This window comes from Gallus gallus, chromosome 23 (genome assembly GCF_016699485.2).
Source record: "Gallus gallus isolate bGalGal1 chromosome 23, bGalGal1.mat.broiler.GRCg7b, whole genome shotgun sequence".
NCBI lineage: Eukaryota > Metazoa > Chordata > Aves > Galliformes > Phasianidae > Gallus > Gallus gallus.
The window spans coordinates 4,502,881-4,525,839 of NC_052554.1; the positions used below are offsets into that span (position 1 = coordinate 4,502,881).

At 51.4% G+C, this 22,959-nt stretch overlaps 3 protein-coding genes and 1 long non-coding RNA gene across 9 annotated transcripts in view; 1 reads left to right on the forward strand and 3 right to left on the reverse strand.

The window, feature by feature from the left end:
• Positions 1–34: 34 nt before the first annotated feature.
• Positions 35–4,833, reverse strand: ADPRHL2 (ADP-ribosylhydrolase like 2). Of its 2 annotated transcripts, none has more exons than XM_025142993.3 (6): positions 4,623–4,833; positions 3,860–3,956; positions 2,851–3,058; positions 2,557–2,741; positions 2,366–2,466; positions 35–1,978 (listed from the first exon to the last, which is right to left on the reverse strand). In XM_025142993.3, exons 1-6 carry the CDS (start codon positions 4,807–4,809, stop codon positions 1,686–1,688), a joined length of 1,071 nt encoding a protein of 356 aa, XP_024998761.1. In that variant the 5' UTR covers positions 4,810–4,833; the 3' UTR covers positions 35–1,685. The 2 variants fall into 2 exon arrangements, with proteins under 2 accessions (XP_024998761.1, NP_001006312.2); NM_001006312.2 differs by having other exon boundaries at positions 4,590–4,833.
• Positions 4,102–17,481, forward strand: LOC124417362. 2 transcript variants are annotated; one of them, XR_006932055.1, is made up of 2 exons: positions 4,102–4,153; positions 6,161–17,481. It is a non-coding gene; the product is annotated as an uncharacterized LOC124417362 (long non-coding RNA). The 2 variants fall into 2 exon arrangements; XR_006932056.1 differs by having other exon boundaries at positions 6,319–17,481.
• Positions 5,073–10,045, reverse strand: TEKT2 (tektin 2). Its single transcript, XM_417774.8, has 10 exons — positions 10,003–10,045; positions 9,340–9,514; positions 8,897–9,022; positions 8,134–8,339; positions 7,868–8,011; positions 7,004–7,118; positions 6,625–6,732; positions 6,229–6,372; positions 5,963–6,042; positions 5,073–5,412 (listed from the first exon to the last, which is right to left on the reverse strand). The coding sequence occupies exons 2-10, from the start codon at positions 9,493–9,495 to the stop codon at positions 5,199–5,201; spliced, it is 1,293 nt and encodes a 430-aa protein (XP_417774.3). The 5' UTR covers positions 9,496–9,514; positions 10,003–10,045; the 3' UTR covers positions 5,073–5,198.
• Positions 10,132–22,959, reverse strand: part of AGO3 (argonaute 3, RISC catalytic component) — a 30,782-nt gene continuing 17,954 nt past the window's right edge. The window contains exons 17-20 of one of the 4 annotated variants that reach the window (XR_005841611.2): positions 22,635–22,736; positions 21,304–21,503; positions 20,538–20,707; positions 11,010–19,472 (exon numbers count right to left, since the gene is read on the reverse strand). Coding sequence is in view for 1 of the 4 variants with exons in the window: in NM_001030900.2 (NP_001026071.2) it covers positions 20,599–20,707; positions 21,304–21,503; positions 22,635–22,736 (411 nt within the window). In the remaining 3 variants the exon portion in view is untranslated. Of the gene's footprint in view, positions 20,708–21,303; positions 21,504–22,634; positions 22,737–22,959 lie in introns of all 4 variants that reach the window. The other 3 variants (XR_001469913.4, XR_001469914.4, NM_001030900.2) reach the window with 3 other exon arrangements.

A 22,959-nucleotide genomic window follows, 5' to 3' on the forward strand; every position in this document is an offset into this window, starting at 1 on the left:
ATAAACATACAAAAGAGCAAAATTCCACATGATCTCAGAACAAGATATTCATTTAAACAAGTAAAACCCATTAAAGCATCACGCAGCAGACTGGCACTGGAAGGGAGCAGAGGCAGGAAGCTCTGGAATGACCCCACACACACCCAGACTTTCCACACGTGCATGCAGTCCGAAGCACACAGCAGCCATGTGCTGTTCCAAAAGGCAGTAAAGTCCATTTGTGCACAACATTCACATCCCAGTGTCACAATAAGAGACATAATAGAGTTGCACTGCCACATTCACGTTCACAAACGCTTTCATATGACGACTGCTTGCCTCTTCCCTTTTGGTTTTAATTATTAGAAGCCTGTAACCTTCAGACACGTCATACACAAGCTATTATTCCCTTTCTGATCAGCTCCCTTGGGCAAGAGTTTCAGATTTAACCTCTGGAACAACACAGCTGCGCTGGAATATTCTTACCAACAGTACCAGCTTCAAATCCCAACATCCTTTTCATCTTCTTTTAACCTTTCCCTTTATTTTCAGATGCTTTTCACAGAGTGCAGAGTTCGAAAGCTATGAGAAGTAACTCCTGCTTTCAGCTGAAGCCATTTCTGTCACTGCAGCAGAACCAAGAATTCAGTCCTTGCTTACCACTACGCTCCACGATTTTTCTCCACCCACAGAATTAAACAGCAACCTCCCTTGGTGCTCAGGACAAACACAGGGCAGAATTAAAAACACAGAATATGAGGGTTAGGGACTAAGAAATGGCTGGAGTAGCTGCAGAAATGTGAGCCAGGTATCTAAGGGATCACAAAAGGCAATCAGGGCAGTGTCAGGCAGATTGCAGAGCAAAGGACACCAAAGGGACGGTAATTAGCTATACCTTCTTGTAGCCCCTGCCTAAAGGAGGGGGTTGGAAGTGGATGATCTAAAGATCCCTTCCAACCCAAACCATTCTATGATTCCATGATTATTCCAGCAGTAACAATTCACCTACTGGGATTCTGTATGCATGCACCAAAGGCATACTTCAAATGCCACCAGCAATGCAAAGAAATCCCTTCTCCAATCTCAGGCACTTTTCATTCTGCCTTTAATGAAGTGAACCTCCCTGTGAGCTCTGCTCTGCAGCATCTTCACTCCACACTGACAGAGGCAAACTGTCCCCCCACACAGGATATCCTCCAGGCTCTGCCATGGGGTGTTTCTCTGAAGGCTCCCACCCGGATCCTTTTGCTTGTCAGTTGAGAATGAAGACGCACTTGTCAGTGTTTTAAGGATGTGCATCCCATGAAAGCCACTGCCTGACAGGTTGCTACCAACAGCAATGAAGGACAGGGCAGTAGGGGAAAATAGCAAAAAAGTCTGTGGATTCAGACACCACCTAGGAATAACAAAACGACATAGTCATAGAAGGGTGGGACAAAGAGAACTCGATGCTCTTGTACTTCAGAGATGCCCCCACTGTCCAAGGCACCACATGCAGCCACTTCCCAGCAAAACTGCCAGTGAAGTCCATGTCCCATCTCTTCAACCCTAGCTTGCGCTTCCACCTCTCCTCTCACAGCAGCAGGTGTCTCCTCGATGGAGGCTCACTGCATCTGCAGATGGCATGGATCCACCACCAACTTTATGACCAGAAAAGCAGAGGCAACCACCTACTTTGCCTTCCAGAGACACACTCCCTTCAGGGCTCAGAGCTGCTGGCAGTACAGTTCATGTAAGCTATTGGCCATCTTCTGTGTCTCTTGAAAAGCTTCACAGCTCTGCTCCCAACTCGGGGGTACCTGTTCTTCCCCATAATAAGCCCCTGCAATGGCTCCTGCCATGGTAGCAATGGTGTCTGTATCTCCCCCCAGAGAGATACAGTAGATGATGGTCCTCTGCAGGTTGTTGTAGTGTTCAGGAATATCTGGGTCAGCTTCCATACAGCGCAGGAAGGAGTAAATGGCAGTGGGGACAGACCTCAAAGCAGCGATGCCGTTGCCTGTTAACAAAACCAATCATCTTCAGTGCTGCAGAACACTCTTGTCCTCTTTCCCACAGAAGTACCCCTTCCCTTTTTCACTGCAACGTCACCATCAACACCTGTACTGCTGATTTTATCACCACAAGGTGCAGAACTAAAATTGCAGGAGACCCCCCACAGTTCCCCCCACAGTACCCCCATCCCAGAGAACACCCCACCTCCATCAGAATAGGCTGGCAGGACATGTCTATTTAATCCTATCCAACATTAAGATCTGAGAGCCATTAAGATGAGATCTTAGGCTATTAAGAAATATTATTCAAGATAGTTTTTTTTAGCAAGACAATTTTCTTCCCACAAATAGAGGGAGGGAGTCACTGGCCTGGAACTCAAAGAATGGCATACCTAATTCAAACAGTACATCCTCTTTGGGAACACTGCTGAGCTCCAAAAATTCCTTTATTTTCTTCAGACGCCTTGAAAATGGTAAGTCCTCAAATCCCAGCCTGGAAACAAGAGTGCAATGAGGGGGAGAGGCATTGAAGAGTCAGAGTGAACTGTACACTGCAGGGTTAGTGCTCTGCACAGCTACTTACGCTCGGGCATCAGTAAGAGACTTATCATCTGCCTCTATGTCCTCCATGTGGCTAATGAGCTGCTCAAGGAAGGTCTCCCTGCTGACCTCTCCCTGCAAGGCGAGATGCACTGCCAGGGCCTGCAGGATAGCCCCGTTGTAGCCCAAGGAGTTGGCATGGGTTAACTCAGCACTGAGCTTTGCAAACTGTGAATGAAAACGTTATCATTAGCAAACACAAGTGAGACCAGAGCGGGACCCACCGAGCAGCAGGCAGTCACAGAGACAGAGTACCCCAACGAGCCCAGAACTGTACCTTCTTAACATCCTGAACATCAGAATAGGTGAGTGGAATGCCTGCAACCCTCATGGCACCACCATTTCCATAGGAGCCTTTCCCATTAAACTGAGCTCTTGCTGGCTCAAACACATCACTGCACTTGGGGCTCAGCAGCTTCTTAAAGACATTGACGACAGCCATCCCATAGCCCCTGTTGGGTTCCTTCTTGTACTCCTCAGCAAACCTGTGTGGGCAAGACAGCAGCAGTTACACAGATAAGAAAAAATACCTGGAGTTTTAAAATACCAGTGAGTTAACAGCATATGGACAATTCTGTGATAGCCACGGTTCAACTGATTCACCTCTGCAGGGAAAGGATCTCACTTCCAAAACATGGTATGAAAGGAGGGCAGGGTGTATGAATGCTGTACAGACATCTCCCACAGCCCACTTGTTTCCCTCTCAACTATGCTTTGAAACAGAAGCAAACTCGAAACATTTCTCTGGGTCACAACCACAAAGAAAGTCTTTTGTTCAAGTTCAATGGAAGTGTTTTCTAAACAAATCAATGTTCTCTCTTAAGTGGAACCAAATGCTACCAGGGCTGTAGATCCAAAAGGGAAATGGATCATAAACAAACTGAGGCCGACCTCACTAATATTCACCAGCTAAATTAAGTACGGGCATAAATAGCAACAAACAAACATGTCAGGAAATGCTCTTTGTCCAAGTGTTATCTTCCCCAAAGGTGGCTCAATGTATGTGGCTCCAATGCACAATGGCAAAACAGCAAGTCCCACCCTGCTCCATTTCAAAGTCCATTTGGAACTGACATTAAGGCTAACGATGCTGGATGCTCCGGGACAGCGCCAAGCACACAGTAAATTCCAGGATCAGCCACCGCTCTCATTTTCTCCACAAAGGAGCAATGACTTTGCCTAAGCTCCCGTCTCCCTTTAGCAGAGTGACATGACGGCTCCATTTTACCACTGCCCGACACACGGCACGCTTTGCTCTCGCTGGTAAGCCCAGCTGCAGCCCTCACCTCTTGGCCATGTCAACTTCGTCAAACTCCCGCTTGGCCAGCAGTGACTGCACCACACATCTGCTCATGGCCGTGTCGTCCGTGTAGGAAAGCGTTTCTGGAACAGAGAGTTACAGCTTCACACGACCACCCGATTCAGCAGCTCTCCCTGCGAGCACCGCCTGTCTGCAGAGCTGCAGCACTGCTGGAGGACGTGCGGCACCCCCGGCACCACAGCTGTGCTCAGCGGAGCGGTGAGGATCAGAGCAGGGAGGCGCCCACAGCGAGGGCAGAGTGCACAGCGCTGCAAGGCAGGTAAGAGCCAAGGGCCGTGCGCTCTGCCGCGGGCACGAGGGGACGACTCAGACACCAGAGAACGGTTTGGGCTGGAAGGGACCCCGGGGATCACGAAGCTCCAACCCCCATTACAGGCAGGGCCACCAACCTCCCGACCTGACAGCAGCCCAGGCTGCCCGGGGCCATCCAACCCGGCCTCCAACGCCTCCGGGGCCGCACGGGGCGCCCACAGCTCCGCGCAGCCGCTCCAGCCCCTCACCTCAGCTTCACCCCTCGGTAAAGAAGCGACGTTTCTCCACGGTTCTCACCCCCAGAACCGCCCTCCCACCACCGCCCCGTCCCCGAGGCTCTCCCGCTCTCCTCCCGCCCCCCCCTCCCGTCACACTCCGCTCTGTGGGGCAGCGGCGGTTCACATCCCGGCCCGGTCCGCCCCACCCCGCGCCGTTCCGCCCACCTCTGCGGGCGCTCCCGGCCGGCTCCCCGTCACCGCCCGGCGGCTCCAGGCCGCGGAGGAAGCTCAGCAGATCGGGCAGCTTCACCACGCTCCTGCCCTCGAAGACGGCGCCCAGGCAGTCTCCCAGCAGCGCGCCGGCCAAGCAGCCCCGGAAGCGGGCGGGAGGGGGCCGAGAACGGGACACCGCCGCGCGCCCCGAGCCCGCGCCCGCCGCCGCCATCTTGCGTCGCGCCGCCTCCGGGCCGGCAACAGCGCCCCCATGCGGCGCGGAGGGCGGCGCGCTGCGGGCTGTGAGCGCCGTGCGGCGCTGTGGGGCGGAGCCGCGGGTCGCGAGTTCGAAACCCCCGAAGGACCCCTCGGGGCGCTGCAGCGGGAATCCCAAACCCGCCTTCTGTCCCTGCCGCGGGAAGGGCTGAGGCAGAGCCGCACGGGGCCCACGGTGGGCTCAGCCGCCACAGGACGCTTCCGGTGCGCCACAGCCGCTCTCTCAGACACTCTTTATTATTTAACGCTCCTTGGAGCGCGTGTAACAGACGCTTATACAACAACCGGGGGGCGGGGGTGTGTGGAATCGGGCCAATTCCCGAGCATCCCGGCGCCCGGCCCGCCCTACCCCAGCTCCAGCTGCCCGGCTCGGGGCGGGGACGGCGCGCGGTTCGTGGTGCGGTTGAAGGTATCCACCCGCGGTACGACCTTCTCGGCGGGCACCACGAGCTTCCTGCGGCTGTCCGCGCACTTATGGTCCAGCACCAGGGAGTGGGCTTTGCAGGCCGCGTCGGTCTGCACGCGGTGCAGCTGTCGGTACAGAGCATCCAGGGCGTCCCTGGGGTGTGAGGAGGTGTGAGGAGCTGAGAGGAGCCGCGCTCGCGCCCGTGAGGGCCGGGAGGCGCCGCTGTGTGAGGAGCCGAAGCGCCACAACTGTCAGCAGCGCCGCCCCGCGGGCCTCAGCACTGCCCCGTGCCCGGAGCAGGTCGGACGGAGCCCCGGGCAGCCCGCTGTACCCCGACGGTGGCCCTGTGGTAGGGGTTGGAGCGCGGTGGCCCTCGGGGTCCCTTCCAAGTAAGCCGTTCCATGGCTCTGTGCTGCCGTCGTACTTCTCGGGGCACCGCGGCAGCGCTGTTTGGGCCTTTTGAGCAGCTGGGAACCGCCTCCGTCCCCCCATCACGCACACCTCCAGCCCTGCCCGCAGCCCGCAGCCCACAGCGGCTCCCACCAAACCCAACCACACCTCCATCCCTGCTCTGAACAGACAAACGCAGCCCCTGGAAGCGCCGGGCCCAGGGATGGGGGCAGCCAACGAGGGCTGCGGGCACCGCATCCCTCACACGGATCCACGCTGATCCACCCTCACACTGACACACACAGAGACTTACTGTGCCTCCGCGAGCTTCATCTTGAGTGCACGGATCGATCCTTCCAGCTGGTGGACCTCATCCGTGAGCCCATACTGCACCTGTGGCGTGATGGAGACGACCACGGCAGTGAGCAGGGCTGGCACTGGGCACAGGGCTGCTTTGGGAAGGCCACGGTTCTCCCACCCCCCCCTCTGACCCATATGGTGTTATCTCCAGGGTGGACCCACACCTCACACAAGAACCGTCCTGTTCGGCTCCCCAGTCCCTGCCCACGAGGCCCATACCTGATCCCGGCACAGCTCCACATTGGGCCGATAGCTGCGGGTCTCCAGGCGGCTGTGAGCCACCTTCAGGTCCTGCATTTTCCTTCGCAGATCTTCCTCCAGGCGTCGGATGTCCTCTTCCATCTCAGCAATTTCCTCCAAGGTCTAAAGCAAAAAAAGACACCAACCCTGAGGGACAGCCGCAGCGCCCTGGAGGAGACAGACTGCAGAACAGCCCCCGTTCGCTGTAGGCTTTTACTGTGCTCTGAATGCATTTTTAAATGGAGCTGATGGGTTTCGAACCTCTCTGCTCGTGGCTCCGCACGCAGACCAGGCACAGTACTGCTATGGAGCACAGGACCTCTTTTGCATTCAATCCCCACCCGAGGCTGCGGTTGACAATTGAGCACCGTTTACCTTTTGCTCCTGCCATTTCAGCTCATCGTAGGCTCTCTCCATGTCTCTGATCCTTTTGCGCAAGGCAAACTCAGTGGCTACACGCTGAGCCTCCAGCTCGTTGTTTGTCTGAAGAGAGAACACATTCCACTCACACTCATCCGGAGGGGCTCTGCCTCCCATCACGGCTCCCCGTGAGGTTGGGACAAGCAAAGCCATGCAGGCTGTGCCCGCTGGAAGGTGTGCAGGTCTCACAACCGCTGCAGCCAAAAGGAACAGCAGTGATGGGCTGCTGTGAGTCTTCCAGGCTGCTGGCTCTGCTGCACCCTCTGCGGCACAGCCCGGCTCCCCTTTTAAAACAGGAGGGCACCACTAATTCACAACCAAGGGGCTCCTTTACCTGGGCAATGGAAAGCATGATTGCTTCTCGGAGCTTAGTTGAGGCTTTCATTTCCTCCTCAGCGCAGTCTTTGTTGTATTGGCTATTCTGCTCCCACTCACCAACCACAGTTGATCTACGAACAAAGCAGTGGTTACAAAAATAAGCGGAGTGGCTGCAAGGCAGTTCAAAGGGAACCACCTGCTGCAGGCCAAGGAGGCTTTCTGCAGTGCAGGATGGCTCAGGAATGTGGAGGTTGCATCCTGTCTGATCTCAGGGCACCAGCTGGGGATTGCTGCCCCACGGCTCCCGCACCGAGCCCAACATCTGCTCAAACTGGGGACTCATCCAAAGCACGCTATGAAAGGCCACGCGAGTGGAAGATGAGCAGCAGCTCTGCCATAAAGCCGTGCCAGAGGCTGATGCTGCTCTGCTTACCGTCACCTATAGCCAAGTGCAGGGAGGCAGGGCAGCCAGCTTCTGCTTTTGCAGTGACAATTCTGATAACCTGTTCACTGTCTGTGCTCCAACTTTCTGCACTGCAGAGATGCTATTTATTTGATGGTGGTGGTGTTACGAGCTCAGAATGCCCTGACATGCCCTGAGAGATCTGATAGCAGAGCACACCGCTATGGGCACGCATTAAGAAAGGTCTCCTATCCAACGAGTCTGTGGCTTCACAGCCCAGGACTCACAGCACATCCCGGCTCCTGCACGGAGCTCTCAATAACTGCACTCATCAGCCAGGATGCAGCATGGGAAGGAAAAGCATCCTGGGGCTCTCAAAAGCACTCGCACAGGCGTGGACAGAAGCACAGGCGTGGACAGAAGCACAGGCGTGGACAGAAGCACAGGCGTGGACAGAAGCACAGGCTCTTTACTTACCCGTTTGGGATCCGCGTTGGGTTGACCTTGAAGGAGATGTTGGGAGAGTTCACGCTGAGGGACAAACACGTGCGGTCTATTTCCAGTGCTTCCATCTTGCCACGGTGGTCGAAGCTGAGCTGCTGGCGAGCTTCCTGCAGGAGGCTGCAGAACGCAAGGCCGGGGTCACGGGGAGCACACGGAGGAGTGCGGCTCCCCGATTCCAAAGCCTTTTAATCGCGTCCTCCATCGCCTCCACGAAGGGAGCACAGTGCTGTTTGCCTCACCAGAGCTGCTCGAAGGCTTCGTGCACTCTCTGCTGCAGCTCCCTCTTGGCTTTGTCGATCACCTTCACCTCCCTGTGCAGCTCCTCCTCCACGGGGTCCCTCACCACGTCGATGGAGCGGCGGCCGTCGCGGAGGGTCAGGCACTCCATGGCCACATCCAAGGACAAATTCTTGGCCTGGAGGGCGCGCTCTGCAGCCTCCTTCACCTGCAGGGAGCAGCTGGCTGTGGGGCAGTTCTCCTCGGGGGTGGGAGAAGAGGAGGAAAGGAGGGGAAACCCACCCACGCTCTCATTAAGGGGACCTTCTGCCACCTGCAGTGCAGCGCTGAAACTCTTAGCAAATCTGGAAGGAAATCTGTGGGAGCCAAACACAGCTGTGCTCCACGGGTAGTGGGTCAGGGCTCACACTCACACCCTGCTGGAGGCCCAGGGCTCCAAACAGAGCAGCCCACGGGTTTAGAACTGGGAGAATCAGAGCTCGACCCCACCGACACCCTCAATTTCAAATCAAACGTTTTCAAACGGTGGTTTTAATGTATTTCTCATTACCCTTCAGAGCTTTGGGAGATAAAAGCAAAGCCAGAACACGAGCAGGCGATGCACAGCTCAGCTGGGAACATCCAGGATGTCATTTCACCAGGTACCCATCCCGGAATACCTGTGACACCGTATGGGTTTACCCACTGCACGAGGCGAGCCTCAATTATTTAACATCCCACGCTGAAAGCACGGTTTATTTGCAGCCATCTGCCTTCCCAACATACTTTGGCCAAAGCATCGATTTCCTCATCTACGTCTGCGAGGCATTTGTCCAGGGTCTCCTTCCATCTGTTCACGCTGCTGATGCGTTCAGCCAGGCGGGTTTGGTTGTCGTGCTCGTCCCATTTCGCCTGGAATTGGGGGGAAATCGCCACGAGCTGTTTGTTGTTGTCACTTTTTGGGGACTCGGGTTGTGAAACAGCCGCGGTTTTCAGGACGGACGGACCTCTCGCTGTGCCATAACGCATCGTTTGCTCTCACAGTGATCTGGAAGAGCAGAGAGGGCAGAAAGCAACGCAAAGGGCACGAGAGGCACACCCTCAGTAAAGGGATTTAGGAGGACCTCCGGACATTCTCAGCAGGCGAAGCCCTCTCCCCTCCCCGTACGCACAGACCCGGCTGCTCTCCCACCCTCTGAGCGCCGTTCGGGCCAACCCGGGGCTCCCACCTGGTTGTTGGTTTCGCTGCGCAGGGCGCGCGCTTCCTGCCGGAGCTGATGGGACGCGGAGCGTTGGCTCTCAGCGTCGGCGGAGATGAGGCGGGCGTTGGTGTCCCAGTCGGGCACGGTGAACCTCTGGCCCGGTTTGACGCTCAGCGCTGCCATCTCGCTGAAGGGGGGGCGGCTGGAAGGGAGAGGAACGCTTTTGCGTCCGTTCGGGAAGGTTTATCGCGCAAGAAGGGGTTTCTGCGTCCCCGAAAGCTGCTCTGATGGGGCAGCTCGGCCGACACAGCCGCGTCCAGCCGGGGGGTGCGCGGGGGGCGCTGCCCCGGCCCGGGGAGCGCCGCGCTCTGTACGGAGCCGGGCGGCCGTCGGCACTGCGGCCGATGGCGCCCGCGGCTCCGCTTCGGTTTCGGGGCTGCGGTCCCAGCGGGGCTGTGCCGTTCTCGGGGGGCACCGAAACCACGGGAGGGGCTCAGAGCAGCCGAGGGGACCGCAGAGCCGGGGGGGGTGGGGGGGGGGACAGGACACCCTGCGTGCCCCCAGCACCGAGGGGCGCCGGGGTTGGAGCTCCCCCAGCACCGCTGGGGACAGACGGGACGGCGTAGCGCCCCGGGCCGGAGCTGAGCGCCGGGGAAGGGACGCGGCCCCGCAGCCCCCGCTCCCCCTCACCGCACTCCGGGCCGCTCCGCTCCGTTACCGCACGCGCTGTCCCGTTGCTAAGCGGCCCCGCAGCCGCTCCTCCCCCCTCCCCCCCCCCCCCGGGACGGGCATCGCGCCGTGAACAGAGCGAGGGGGGCTGCAGCAAAGCTTTCGTCTTTTTTTATTGCAGTTCGTAGTGAGAATTACAGTTCAACCTGAAGCAAAGCGACGTGAAAAAGGAAAACAACACAGGAAATTTCTCATCGTTTGTTAATGCTTACAAGGGGTGAAACCGAAGCGAGAGCAGCAGAGGAAGGTTTGGTGCAGAGCGGTGCACCCGGCGTTGGAGCTCTGCACGGACACTGCAAACCGGATTGAGGACCTTTACATGGCGTGAGAGCAAACGGAGGCAGACGGATGCAGCCCCCACCCCTCCCCTCCTGCAGCCGGGGGGTGACGCAGCTCCAGAGGTATAAAAATAATAAAAGAGCGCATATGCGTTTCAAAACAAATTTATTCTTTCTTTTCAGATGAATACAGCTGGTTTACAATACAGCCAACTCGATGGTATTAAAGCCAGCAGAGATCCGAGCACTGCTGTGTGCACCGTATGGGTGCCTACGGGAGGAAGGGGCGGTGAAGGCGGACGTGGGAGTGGGCTGGAAAGAAAGCAACTCCTGCAACAGGTAGAAAAATTTGGCAAGAACAATTTGTGTGGGAGGGGAGAAGGGGCAGAAAGCACTGCATCCACCTCCAGCACTGACCTATGGTTCCCCCCCCCACCCTGCATGTACAAATAGGCACACATGGTCGAGATGGGTAAGTAAAAAGAAAGGCTTTTAGCAACCAGCTTGTTTGCCATCTGCCTACAGCTGTGTAGTGTCTCGAGTCACAGCTCTGCTTTATTCCTGAAATAACTCCCTTTTGCTCTGAGAACCCCGGGACCCTCACGGTGGGAACAGCCCAGCTCTGCTCATGCAGTGGGAGCACTGAAGGCTGCCAGGGCAGGAGAAAGAGTGAGACGTACACAGAGGGAATCTCAATGCACTGGATTCGTTTATTAGAACTTTATTTTGAGAAGGAATCCCAAACAGCACAATAGTTTTGTTTTTCATTTGAACAGGTGGTATTCAATATGCAAAGGGTGTATTTGCACAACGCTGCTCCCAGCAGTCTCCTACACCGACACAGCAATGCTTATGGCACACACTGCCACCTGAGCCACCGCCTCCCAGAGATGTTCCAATACCCAAACTGCCTCATCACCAATTGCCACCAATTACAATGAAAGCTTTAAGTGACACCTCTCCATGACAACACTCTTATCTATGATCAGATGCCTCGGTGCATTCTAACAGATGAGTTCTCCCCCACAAAACAAATTACAGGGCCATTTCTCCACCCATTTCACACACCCGGGGAAGCCAAACTGCTCACAGCAAGGGAGGAAACCAACCAGCACGGACAGGAGAGCTGCATGGTGAGGCCCCACTGTGCCTCTGCTCACAGCTGTGAGATCACTGAGCACCCATTCTGTCAATGCTATTGCTGTGCTGAGGCTTTGCAGGATTGCCCGTGGAACAGACAAGAAAATGCAGCGTCTAAAAGCAGGTTTACCTACAGGAAAACAACGTGGAGTTTCCTCGAGGTGAGATTCAACGGATCGAACACTGACAAGTGCAGAAAAGGCAGCGCTCTGCTGAGGAGCAGAAAGCAAATCCAAAGGAACCTGAAAGCTACAGCCCCAGGAGGCTGCAATGAACACAACCAAAGCCCCGAGGAAGGCAGCTGTGTGCAAACTGCCAGCAGCCAAACCTCACCTCAGCCTCACACAGCAGCTCTGCTCAGCACTCCGTTCTCCTCTGCACTGCACAAACACTGCTTTGCTGGCACGCTCCAAACACCAAAGGCTCCTTAGCTGTAGCACTGCTCCAGTGGGTATTGCTTGGCCAACTGAGCGGAGCAAGCACTGACCTGTGAGATGTCCAAATAAACTGTTCTTGAATGCACTGAAGAGATTTGCAAGCATTAGCACTATGAAAGATGATTAGTAACTATTTTAATGTCTAACTGTTGCACAGCTGTATCAAGGCTGGTTGTGGACCCACGATTCAGGTAAGATAATCTCAAGATAACCCCATTTCTCTGTGTTGTTGGAGAGCATCGCGGTAGGTATTCGTTTTTCAACTGCTAAATGTGTTTGAAAGACCTCTGAGATCCTCAGCAACGTAAAGAAAACCTTTTATTTGAATCAACTCATCCTCTATTTTGCAACAAAAGATGACAGAAAGCAGCAGTGCACACTGACTGACCCCAAGGAGCTCCTTGGGACGGCTGTGCTGAGACAAAGCAAAGGGCACAGGCTCTGCTGGATGGACAGACTGCAAAGAGCGCTGTGTTAAGTGAAGGTAACTGGCAAGAAGGCGCACAGGTTTCTATCAGGAATGCAGCACTTTGCAGCACGGCTGATCCTCAGCACACACAGCAGCCGGCTCTCGTAAGGCAATGCACGTCATCCTGCATGCGTTGCAGACAGGGCAGAAAGCTGAGGCAAAAAATCAATTCCCTGAAGTCATGGAGGGAACCCATCTCAGAGCCGGAGCTGCTGGCTGGATGACCCTCCGGTACCCCAACACTGCACAAAACAACTTGAAAAGCTCTTCTGTTATTCTCTGACAACCCACACTCACAGCTTGGAGCCTGAACCAGCACCTAAGGCACCCAGCACTGCATACCTGGCTGTGAAAGGAGAGGCTCATTTCTCCCCTTAGCACTTTGCTGAGCCCTCCCATCGCAGACACCACAGCGCTGTGCACACATCACCACCCCCAGCTGCTGGCGAGCTGCTCCTTAAAGAGTTACCTTCAGTGATGTTCAGTGCTCAGTACCACATTCCCACTTCCCAACCTCCGCCAACAACATTCCTCACGGCCTTACAGTCAGCAGGGAAGCTGCAGGAGCACAGCAGAGACACCACGGGACAGGCAGCATTCAAATAAAGGCAGCATGAATGGCTCTCTATGGAGAAACACATCAGAGTTAAATTTCATTTGAAAAAAAAAATGCAAGCCTACCAGGAAGTGTTTGGTGACACTGAAGTGTGTTTGTTTGGTGACATTGCTCTCCAGAAAGCATTTACTTTAAAGCTTCTCCTCTCTGGGTAGTTACAGCCACCAATTCAGGGCTCCCTTTAAGTAACTCAACACAAAACCAACTCCATTCTGACCAAGGACTTCAAGCCTTAAAAGCAGTTCAAGAACACTGAGCCCACTATCAACCAGTGCAAACTGCCAGCTCCTCCAGCTTCTGTCTCGGATCAGAGAAAGGCACATGCTTGCTCTCAACGAGTTCAAGTCTGACCCAAGCAGCCCAGGACACCGAAGCTAACATGGGAGCTCCCTCAGTGGCTTCTGTACCAACCACCCAAAGACCACAGCCAGAAATCCATTGGAGCATCTGTGTTCTGCAAAGGGGTCACACACTGCTCACAGAACCCCACGGCTCTGTTGTTTGGAGCACCACCGACCCACTGAATCTGTGTGTTTTGAACCAGGAAGGGAGGCTTTGGGATTCAGAGAACACAGCTGATGGGACTGAACGGCTGTCACAGGCACTGCCACTGCTGCCCAGCACGGCCGTGGAGGTGAACAGGCACTCTTGCTTAAAGAAATACAGGAAAACAGCTTTCCCCTCATCTCTGAGTTTCTGCAGCAGTTACTTATGGGGGGGTTGAGTAAACTGCGGGTGCAGAGGGGCAGGTTCAGGTTCAGATGGCTCCAGCAGCATTAGGCTTTCAGTACAGTCAGCTCTCCTGGAGGAAGAGGCGGCTCCTCCCTGCCCTCCCAGCTTTCTACTGCTGGTCTGACAGCACAGGCACCATCTCTCCTCCTCATAAAACATACAGCTGAGTCAGTCCAGCTTTGGATTTACCCCAGCACAGCACGATTTACTACGAATAGCATTGATGATAGAAACTTTGCCAGGGAGAATGATGGCGTTCTCCTTTTTAAACCAATTTGCCTCTTCAGTATCTACACCTTCAGCAACTGGCTTTACTTCAGCTGGATGCTTCAACACATCACACACCCTGCAACGAACACAGCAGAGACACGCAGACACTGCTACTGCAGCTATAACCCCCACGTGCTGCAGCTCATCTCAGCTGGGATCCACTCCCAATAGGAACCACCACCCTCAGACACAGCTCTGTCCATTGCTTTTGATCACGTTTGTAATGTATAGAAAGAGGAGATAGGAATGTACACATCTCAACAGCTTCAGTACCGGCTAAGCACAGATAGAAAACAAGCTGGTTCAGAGGCAGGGGAAGAGATGGAGAGTATTGCTGCAGACAAGCTGATGGAATGAGATTTTTGGCCCTTTTTAGACTAAAAAGGTAGAAATGGCTGCTGCAGAAAGCAGCTGACAGAGCCCGGGCTGACAAAATGCTTTCTAAATCCCAGCCTAACAGCGGTAAGAAATTGGGAACAAATCACTGCAAGCTGAAACACTACGGAAGCAGCACTGAATGCTGTTCTAAAACAAAGCTGTTAAACAAAGAGGAACATCACTGCCTTTAACTTCAGCCACGAGAAGTGACGTCCAGGTTGGGCAGTGCACACACAGCAGTTCTGCCACGGATGTGGAGCGCAGCGGTGTCACAGCCCCAGCACAGCACTGCTGAGCACCGCACGGCTGCTGTTCTGCTCCATAGATGTGAAGAAGCTCTGCTCAGTCCTCGGAAACGCCTGGACACGACTGCATGCCTGCAGCAGTACTGCTCCCAGTGAAAGCAGAATTTGATGCTTCAGCTGATACTGAAAGCCATCCTGACATCTGCAACGCCCAACTACTGCATCAACAGTGACTGAGGTGGACACAAACTCCTTTTAACCTCCAACTCAGAAACCAAAGCACCCATTACATCAGCCTGCCTGGTGCGTTGTTCTGTTTGGTCTCTTCTCAAACGTGCCTTAAGAGTTGAGCTGAATTCAGAGAAGGAAAAAAAACCATTCAGAAACGTTTCCCACCTAAAAATAAGAGTCAAAAGCAACACGCAGATGGGACACAATATAAAGACCACCAATATAAAGGAACACCCCGAAAAAGGTTGGGGTTCACCAAAGAGCAGCCAGGCAACTGCAAGTGAGACCGTTACAAAAAGGAAAGTGGGTATTCCTTGCAGGCAGTGCAAGCACACTACAGTGTCACCGAAGCAGAACTTTGCTATTATTACCTAATGCAGCATTACAAGGTTACTGAGGTGCAGTGGTTAATAGCTGACAGCTTCTCCCCACGGGAGGAATGCTCACATGGACCCACAGCACCACTCTCCCAAGTAGGAATGACAAGTCCCAGGCACAAACACACAGCACGCCTTGAGGAACGCAGCCCACACGACGCCTGCTTGCAGCACTGACCATCCCTACGTCTCCAGACAGCGCTCAGCTCGTCTGCTTTGTCCTTGGGGGTTTGTAATGCCTATGAGACAACACCTTCCAGCCATGACCATCTCAAGCATCCCACGCTGCTGCCTTCCCCTCGGTGTGAAGGGGCAAACTGCACACAGAAGGATCCGAGCTGCTCCTCCTCAGCAGCATTTGGCGATCGCTCCCCCCAAAGGAAACCACCCTCCCGGTTATGCTTGGTCCTGACTCAGAGAACTGATGCCTGAACGTACCTAAAGGTACCATCAAACACTTGGCATTTTCAGTTATGGATCTTAAATGTTCAGCCACGTACAACTGGAAAATAAAATCTACAGCACCGTCTGCTAAAAAGGCACTTTCTGAGGACTGTCTTGCTTAAAAATAAATATTCACTCCAAATTTTAAACAGAACCACTTCGTTGTCGAAAGACCCCACGGTAACTACCTGTGTTAGGTGAGGGGGGCCTCAGGCAGAGCTGGGAAAGGCCAGGGCAGGCAGGACACATTCCTGTAGTACTGATGCTCCCACGTTGCCCCCTGCAGCCCCTGCCCCTCTGCACACCTCCGCCTACTGAGGGCCAAACCTTCTTGTTTGAGTGCTATGGACATGAGGCTTCTCGAGGCTCTGCCCAGGAGGTGAAGCGTAGGACCCCATACACATCCATTTGTAACTCAGCTACTGAGAAATACAGAACCCTTTGCTAGCAGAAAGCAGCAATTAGCTCAAGCTCTAACCACTACAGTTCCAGGGTCACAACAATGAGTCAATTAGCAATTTACTTAAACCACGAGCCAAAACAAAATGAGTGCCCTACCACTCAATGTCAATGTAAAGTACCATCTTTGGGTAGGAAAAGGAGAGACTGGGATCCTTCCCTTTCACATCCCTATGGATTTTTCCACCAGATCCAATCAACCCATCTGCAGCAGCTGCAGAACTCCACAGCACTGAAGGGACACAGAGGGCCGTTTGGACGGCAGCTCTGAGAATGGAATGGATAACTGCAAGGAACAGCAGCAGAGCTTTGGGTTCCTGGGCTATAAAAGTGCTCTGAGGAAGGTCCTAAACCCTCAACTCACAAAACTGGGAGAATGTTAGAAGAGAACGAGATCTGAAGGGAACACTGAGAAAGAAAAAGGCCTCAAGCTGTTTGAAGGGCAGGCTGAGCTCGGAGTTTTGCCAGAGCAAACTTCCAGACTAGCAGAAAGCTGGTATTTGTAGCTGGAAGTTGTACAGAAGGGTATCTGGTGTCTTACACCGAGCACTCCAAAGGACAGAGGTTGGTACACAAAGTGAAACTGGTTTGGGACCGACGGCATCTAGAAATAATTTGACCGACAGCTTTCAGAAACCCATCTTACTCCAGAAAAACCATTTCTACAGCCAAACTTCCAGAAGGATGCCAGAAAGAACCCCTACAGAGATAACTTCTTTTGGACACGTTCAACCAAATCACACCTTTAACAGCGACACAGCAATCCTGAGTCAAACGGCCACAGCTGAAGCGCCCCCCAGGAGAAGCCCCCTGCATGGGCTCAGTTGCTCTGCCAGCAGGTGCTGCGTGTTAACGCAATGCTCTGTGCAATGCTCTGTGCAATGCTCTGTGCAATGCTCTGTGCAATGCTCTGCTCCCTCTCAGCTTCAGAGCGCCCGGTGCTCGGTGCAGGGCTCAGCACAGCCCAGCTTTGGCACAGTACCAGCACTGCAGCTCCCGCCAGGAAGTGGCACTTAAAGTACAAACGAGGTCTTGGTGAACTGGTACAGTGTCTGCAGGGTGGGAGCCACGCACCCAGATGGGCAGTGCACGAGGCCAGCACGTCTGCAAAGGGAGGAGAAGCACAGCTCCCGGCCACAGACAGCTCCCACAGAGGAGGGGACCTGCAGAGCCACTCGAGATTTCCCCCACACAGCACATAAAATTTGAGATTATTATTATTAATTATTATTATTTTTTGTCTTTTTTAAAAGGAGAGCAGGTACAAAAATAAAAGAAATCCATATACTCTGAAAATATACCGGAAACTGCCACCACAGATGAGGTACCATTTATCCCGACCCCCCACCCCCAAACTGCAAACATCAAAATATATATGTTTTTAAACAAAGGAAGAATATCTGGCTATTTAATCTCAGTTAAAATGACAGCACCCTTTGTTACACTTTGATATTTCACACCATTAATTCTCTTTTGAAAAAAAAAATAAACAAACAAACAAGATATCTAACTAACCTTGATTCCTTGCTTATCTCCTCATTCCTTAGTGCAGTAATTGTCCATCTCCATTTAAATAAATATAGCAGCTACAGCATCATAAATGTGTGGCCCTCACAACGCCAGTAAGTTGATATTGTAATACAAAGAAGTATCGGCACTTTACGTAGATATTTGCAAAACCAAGAAGAGAGATTCAAACTTCCACGTACTCTTCACATGAAAACCAGGTAAACCAGCTGTCGAGCTAGCATCTAAGTCACCTTCCCAATGCAGTTCCTTTGTTTTTTGGTGAGGGTTGGAAGCGAAAAGCCTCTCAGGTCATAGTCAGTGAGCGTGGGCAGGATGAGAAGGGCACAGCGTCTCTGCAAGGAGCATTAAAAGACTTTTTAAAAGAGGAATTTTCATCTTCATGCCAGAAATGCACAAGAAGGCTTTGTAAAATAGGCTCTTTACAAGAAATCCCTGCTTCTCTCCGAGCATTAGCTTTCTGTAAAAAGCCTAACCCCAACCTTTCATTAACAGGACTGCTAGCTAGAGAGCTGCCAGGCCACCGACCAAGGGGAACGCTTCAGAGGTTGATCAGAGCCCTCCCCGCTCCAACAGCTGCAGCAGCACCTCCCTGCAGCTCTGCCTCGAGGCACTGCGGGCACCTGCAGGCTGGAGCAGGGCTGGGCCATCCCGGAGCTGCAGCCCGATGGGGGGCTCAGGGCTCACCCTAACCCCACTGCCCTCCAGTGCTCCCCAACAGCCCCCTCCCCCCCCAGCCACAGGAGCTGCCCGCCCTCAGGACTATTTGCAGTGCAATGGTAACGGTGCAAGGTCAGTCGTTACATTACCTTCCTTGGTACTGGGAGATAAAGCACGCCTACACGCCAACTGCCGAGCAGAGCTCTTTGAGACAGCGTTGTGAACAGCACTACATACATTTCAGTACAATATACAAATGCACAAAATACAGTACTTTGTCTTCTGGCAGAAAAGATGGGGAGAGTCATGCCTGCTGAAGCAAAACGGGCTCAGATTTTAGGCTCAAAACACGGTATATATTGGCAAAGAGCGCATTCTGTGAGAACGCCAGGAGATAAAAGCTGCTTTACCGACCCTCTGGTTTTCATGTGGAGAGCAGGTGGGGTTCAGAAGGGCTGGGATAACAGCAATGCCCATAGAAACGATCTGCAGTATATATACTATGAACCAGTGCAAATAAAAAAAAAAAAACAGTCAAAAATGCAGTTCACGAGTTTACAAAGTGCAAAACTTCCCAGTCCCCTCGCGGAATAAATGCTCATCTCTGACATCTTACGATTGGTTTACCTTTAAAGTGGAATGAAAGAGTCCCGTTCGTCTGTTTCACATTTCAGTGATTTAAAGGTAGAACTATCCCAGCCCTCTTACTTTATTTGCAAAGTGAAATGAAGTCACCAATAACTTAATTTTAAAAGGAAAGTCGTTATCAAAGAGGAAAAAAGCCTAAAAACTTTTCATAACTCCAGACATTTTATTGATGTCAGATTTAATTAAGCATGTAAAAACTTAGATCTCAATAAAAAAAGCTTTTTGTTTAATTCAAATATCTTCCACGTCTCAAAGCCAAAAAGACGGCCGGTTCCTTTGTTAAACCAAACCACGGCAGCGAGCGGTGAAGCCTGCAGAGTTCCAGAAGCACTTTTGCTACTTTTTGATTTAAAAAAGGAAAACCCGAGATTCCTTCTGACTATAAAACTTTCCTTTCAAAATTAAGGCTTTTACTTTGTCCTTTTAAAACCGGAGGTGTCCGTCCTCCCACAGCCAGTGGTACAAACACTGCTCTGGTACAGCTCAATGGACACCGTTTTCTTTTCGAACGCTTATTGCACTAAAAGATAGCAAAAACAAGTTGTCAGTTCTTTAAAAATAAACGTGGTTACATTTCTAAAAAATAAAAGTTGATGTTGACCATATGTTCTGTAATAATTAAATTAAAGCATTATTATTACTCTAATAAATATAAAAGAAACAAAGGAAGCTAAACTTCAAAACACGTACATATGAAATCACATTAAGGTGTGAGAGGCAGCAAGTAAACTAGCATTTTTCTTTTGTCAAGAAGACCTTAGCTCTAAAGTTTCAGTTCTGGTGTTTTCTGTAGCCATCCCATAAAGCCTGGGACGCCCGACCTCACGTGAAGCTTCAAGATATTTGACTTGCCAGATAGAAAGTAATTGAAACTTTTGGACTAGGTAAAACAGCAGCTTTAGTAAAGTCACCAGGGAGCAAGAACAGGTGGGATCACCACTGCCTGCAGTAACACCACTAGCTTTGTTTGCTTCTTAAAAGGGAACTGTTGGAGCTGAGGACTCCAAAGCTGTGAAGAAAGGCAGCAGTTGGCTAAACTATGTTCAAACGATGGGATTAGTGTGCAAAACATCTTCCCTCCCCTCCATCTTTTCCTACTTAGTGCTGTACATTCAGACGTACTCAGATATGTTCGCATTCGAATGCTGATGGCAATACTGAGAGAGAGATTCCTCAATTGGGTGACAAAAAAAAACTATTTTTGCACACTTTTTCTCTCCCAAAGAATCACTGGGACTGTTCTGACACAGGTTGCTTTTTAAAAACTACACCTTTTTTCTTTTAAATTATCATTATTCTTTTTTTTCTTTTTTTTTTTTTTTGCAACAAGAGTTGTGCTGCCGAGCAACTTGAGGTAAAGGCATAAGAGGGTCAAACTATGAGAAATGAACCTAAAAAGGAAAATGATGGCGGTGCTTCCTACAGGAGACCGCGCCACGAAAGCAGTTGGCTGGTTTCATATTGCATAATAGTGCTGTGTTCCTCGGTGAAGTAAACAATCTTCCTTGTGTCAATTTAAGGGTCAGCCTCTCGCCCCTGCACGATCGGAGGCACACCCCATAAACCAACCCCACTGGAAACATACATTGTATGTGGCTTAATTTGTCAGTTCTTCCTGTCAGCGAGTACGCTCCCCTTTTATTGACTTAAGCGAAGTACATCGTGCGTAAGGTGTCTTGGTGAATCTGTACAGCCTTCGCCAGGGCCTGTGGATCTCTGCCATTGCTCTGTCCTGAAACGTGGCTTCCTTCAGCACTGCAAGAAAGGGGGGAAAATTAAGACAAGGGGGGCTGTGCACTGTGTTAATTCAGATTGAACGGTGCCTCCGCATCCCTTCGTCGTGCAGGAGGGTGGTGTGGCAACATTAACAGACAGCCTGAAGGCTGCAGTGTGAATAGATAAGCCCCTTCCCCTCAGCTCCTTGATGGGTCCAAAATTAACCCACTGCAAACATACTGATGGCTTTAACATTACCAGATAGTTCTGACATCCAAAGCAGAGCGAGAGAAACGTAAGGCACTTCACGTCTGTTTCAGTCACGAATGCTCTAACTCTAAAGCAAAAAGCCAAACGTGTGGCTTGATTCCTTCACACCATGGAGATCTTGGAATAGTGTTTTATGAAGCTGAACTTCATTCTTGTAATCCAGGTGTTATTCAGTAGAAAACACCAACCCACCCCTGCCTGACACAGCCTAGCTGTCAGGAATGAGCATCTTAAGTCTAGCTGCAAAGGTAACAAGAATTAACTGCAAAATGAACAGTCATTATCTACAGTCAGATGGCTTTATGCCTGACAACGGAGCAGAGACCAACAAGGACAAGCATTTAAGGCCACGTGTTTTTCTTTACCTGTCGTGTTCTTTGTCCACAAGATGGTATCGTGCTCTGAATGCTACCAGGTGAGCATAATACGCTGGTGCAGGTATAGAAACTGATCGTGTGCAGCGCACGTATGTGTGGCAGAGCTGGTAAGTCAGCAGCTGAAGTTCATCTGCAGTAAAACAGTTATCATCCCACAAAACATGATAGTGTGAGGGACGGCTGGTACCCTAAGAAGAAGGGAAAATAGGTTCACTTATCTTTTTTTATTCTCCATGCAACCAAGTCAGATGTTTAAGTTCAGAAAAGGCCAGACTGCCTAGCCTGGATTCCTAAGTAACAGCAGCCAAAGAAATTTCAGGATTACGTCAGCAATAAATGTATTACAGAGCTTAAAAAAGTCTAATATTCATTTGATGATGTTATTTCAATTATCCTTGCTTGGGAAAAAGAAAACCACATGCCTTCTAAATAACCCCTAACATCTGAAACCTGCTTCCAACATGACTAAACTGATAAACACGCTGACTCTTACCACCACCCTAACATTTCATTCCAGACCACAACAGCCACCGAATGCTGAGTACAGCTCTTAGGAACTCTTAGAAGTTCTCCAGTAAACTCCTGACATGCAGTTTCTTGGGAAGACACTGTTTTGGAATAAATGAGCACTCGCCTTCCTCCTGCTTCTCCTCCAGAGGGTGTGATGCACTACAGCTCAACCTTACAGCACGACCAAATTACGCCAACAATTCTGTTTTATCCATACTAAACATTTTTTAACATACATAATTTAAAATACACATGTATACACACACACGTATAGATAAATCTCTGTTTAGCTAAGACTTACTCCTAGCTTGCTATAACAATACATTTATATCCAACACTTCCGCTTCAACATGATTCTTAAGAAGATAATTAATATTATTAGTCCAACAGTAGTGTGATATTTGCCATGGTTTTGGCTGGGGCAGAGTTAGTTTTCTTTGCAGAGGCTCATATGATGCTACATTTTGGATTTCTGATGTTTTGGTTGTGGCAGAGCAGTGCTTGCACAGAGACAAGGACTTTTCCACTTCTTGTGCTGCTCTGCCAGCAAGGAACTGGGAGGACACAGGCAACGCATCCAGCCCAGACTGACCAAAGGGATATCCCCTACCACACAGCACTCAGCTCAACAGTAAATGCTGGGGAAAAGGAGGAGGAACTGGGAGGTTGCTCAGAGTGGTGGCATCTGAGATAGAACTGAGCTAAATGACATTTCCCCACCAAAGAACTGTTTGTAAGCACAGGCTTCACAGCAGAGAGAAAAACAGTATGCCCTAAATCCACATTTACTTACGAGACAACAATTATACCTGTATTCCAGCATGACTGCAGAGGTAAAAATCGAACTCATATGGATGTGTAATGTCTGTATCTACAGTTGTTCCAGCTGGGATATTGCCACTTCGTCCAACCTAAACAGAAGTTTTGTTAAAAACAGTGTAGCTAACAACTTATACACTTCAACTATAATTAAAAGCACAAGTTCCTATTCAATACCCACAGCACTTCAGTGAATGAACTGTCTCAGCTTTGTTTGGAAGGTGCCAGTACAGCAACCTGGGATGTCTGACGCAGACACTGCATGGCTTTTTACCACTGCAATGCAGAATCTTGCATCCAGAACCCCAGAACTTT

Coding starts and splice junctions, on each gene's coding strand:
- TEKT2 (XM_417774.8), bottom strand. CDS start 9,495: ATGGCAGCGCTGAGCGTCAAACCGGGCCAGAGGTTCACCGTGCCCGAC. Junction 6,373..6,624: donor TGAAATGGCAGGAGCAAAAG/GTAAACGGTGCT, acceptor TTTTTGCTTTAG/ACCTTGGAGGAAATTGCTGA. Junction 6,043..6,228: donor TGGAGCTGTGCCGGGATCAG/GTATGGGCCTCG, acceptor ATCACGCCACAG/GTGCAGTATGGGCTCACGGA.
- ADPRHL2 (NM_001006312.2), bottom strand. CDS start 4,809: ATGGCGGCGGCGGGCGCGGGCTCGGGGCGCGCGGCGGTGTCCCGTTCT. Junction 2,742..2,850: donor ATGTTCAGGATGTTAAGAAG/GTACAGTTCTGG, acceptor TTTCATTCACAG/TTTGCAAAGCTCAGTGCTGA. Junction 1,979..2,365: donor GGATGTACTGTTTGAATTAG/GTATGCCATTCT, acceptor TTTTGTTAACAG/GCAACGGCATCGCTGCTTTG.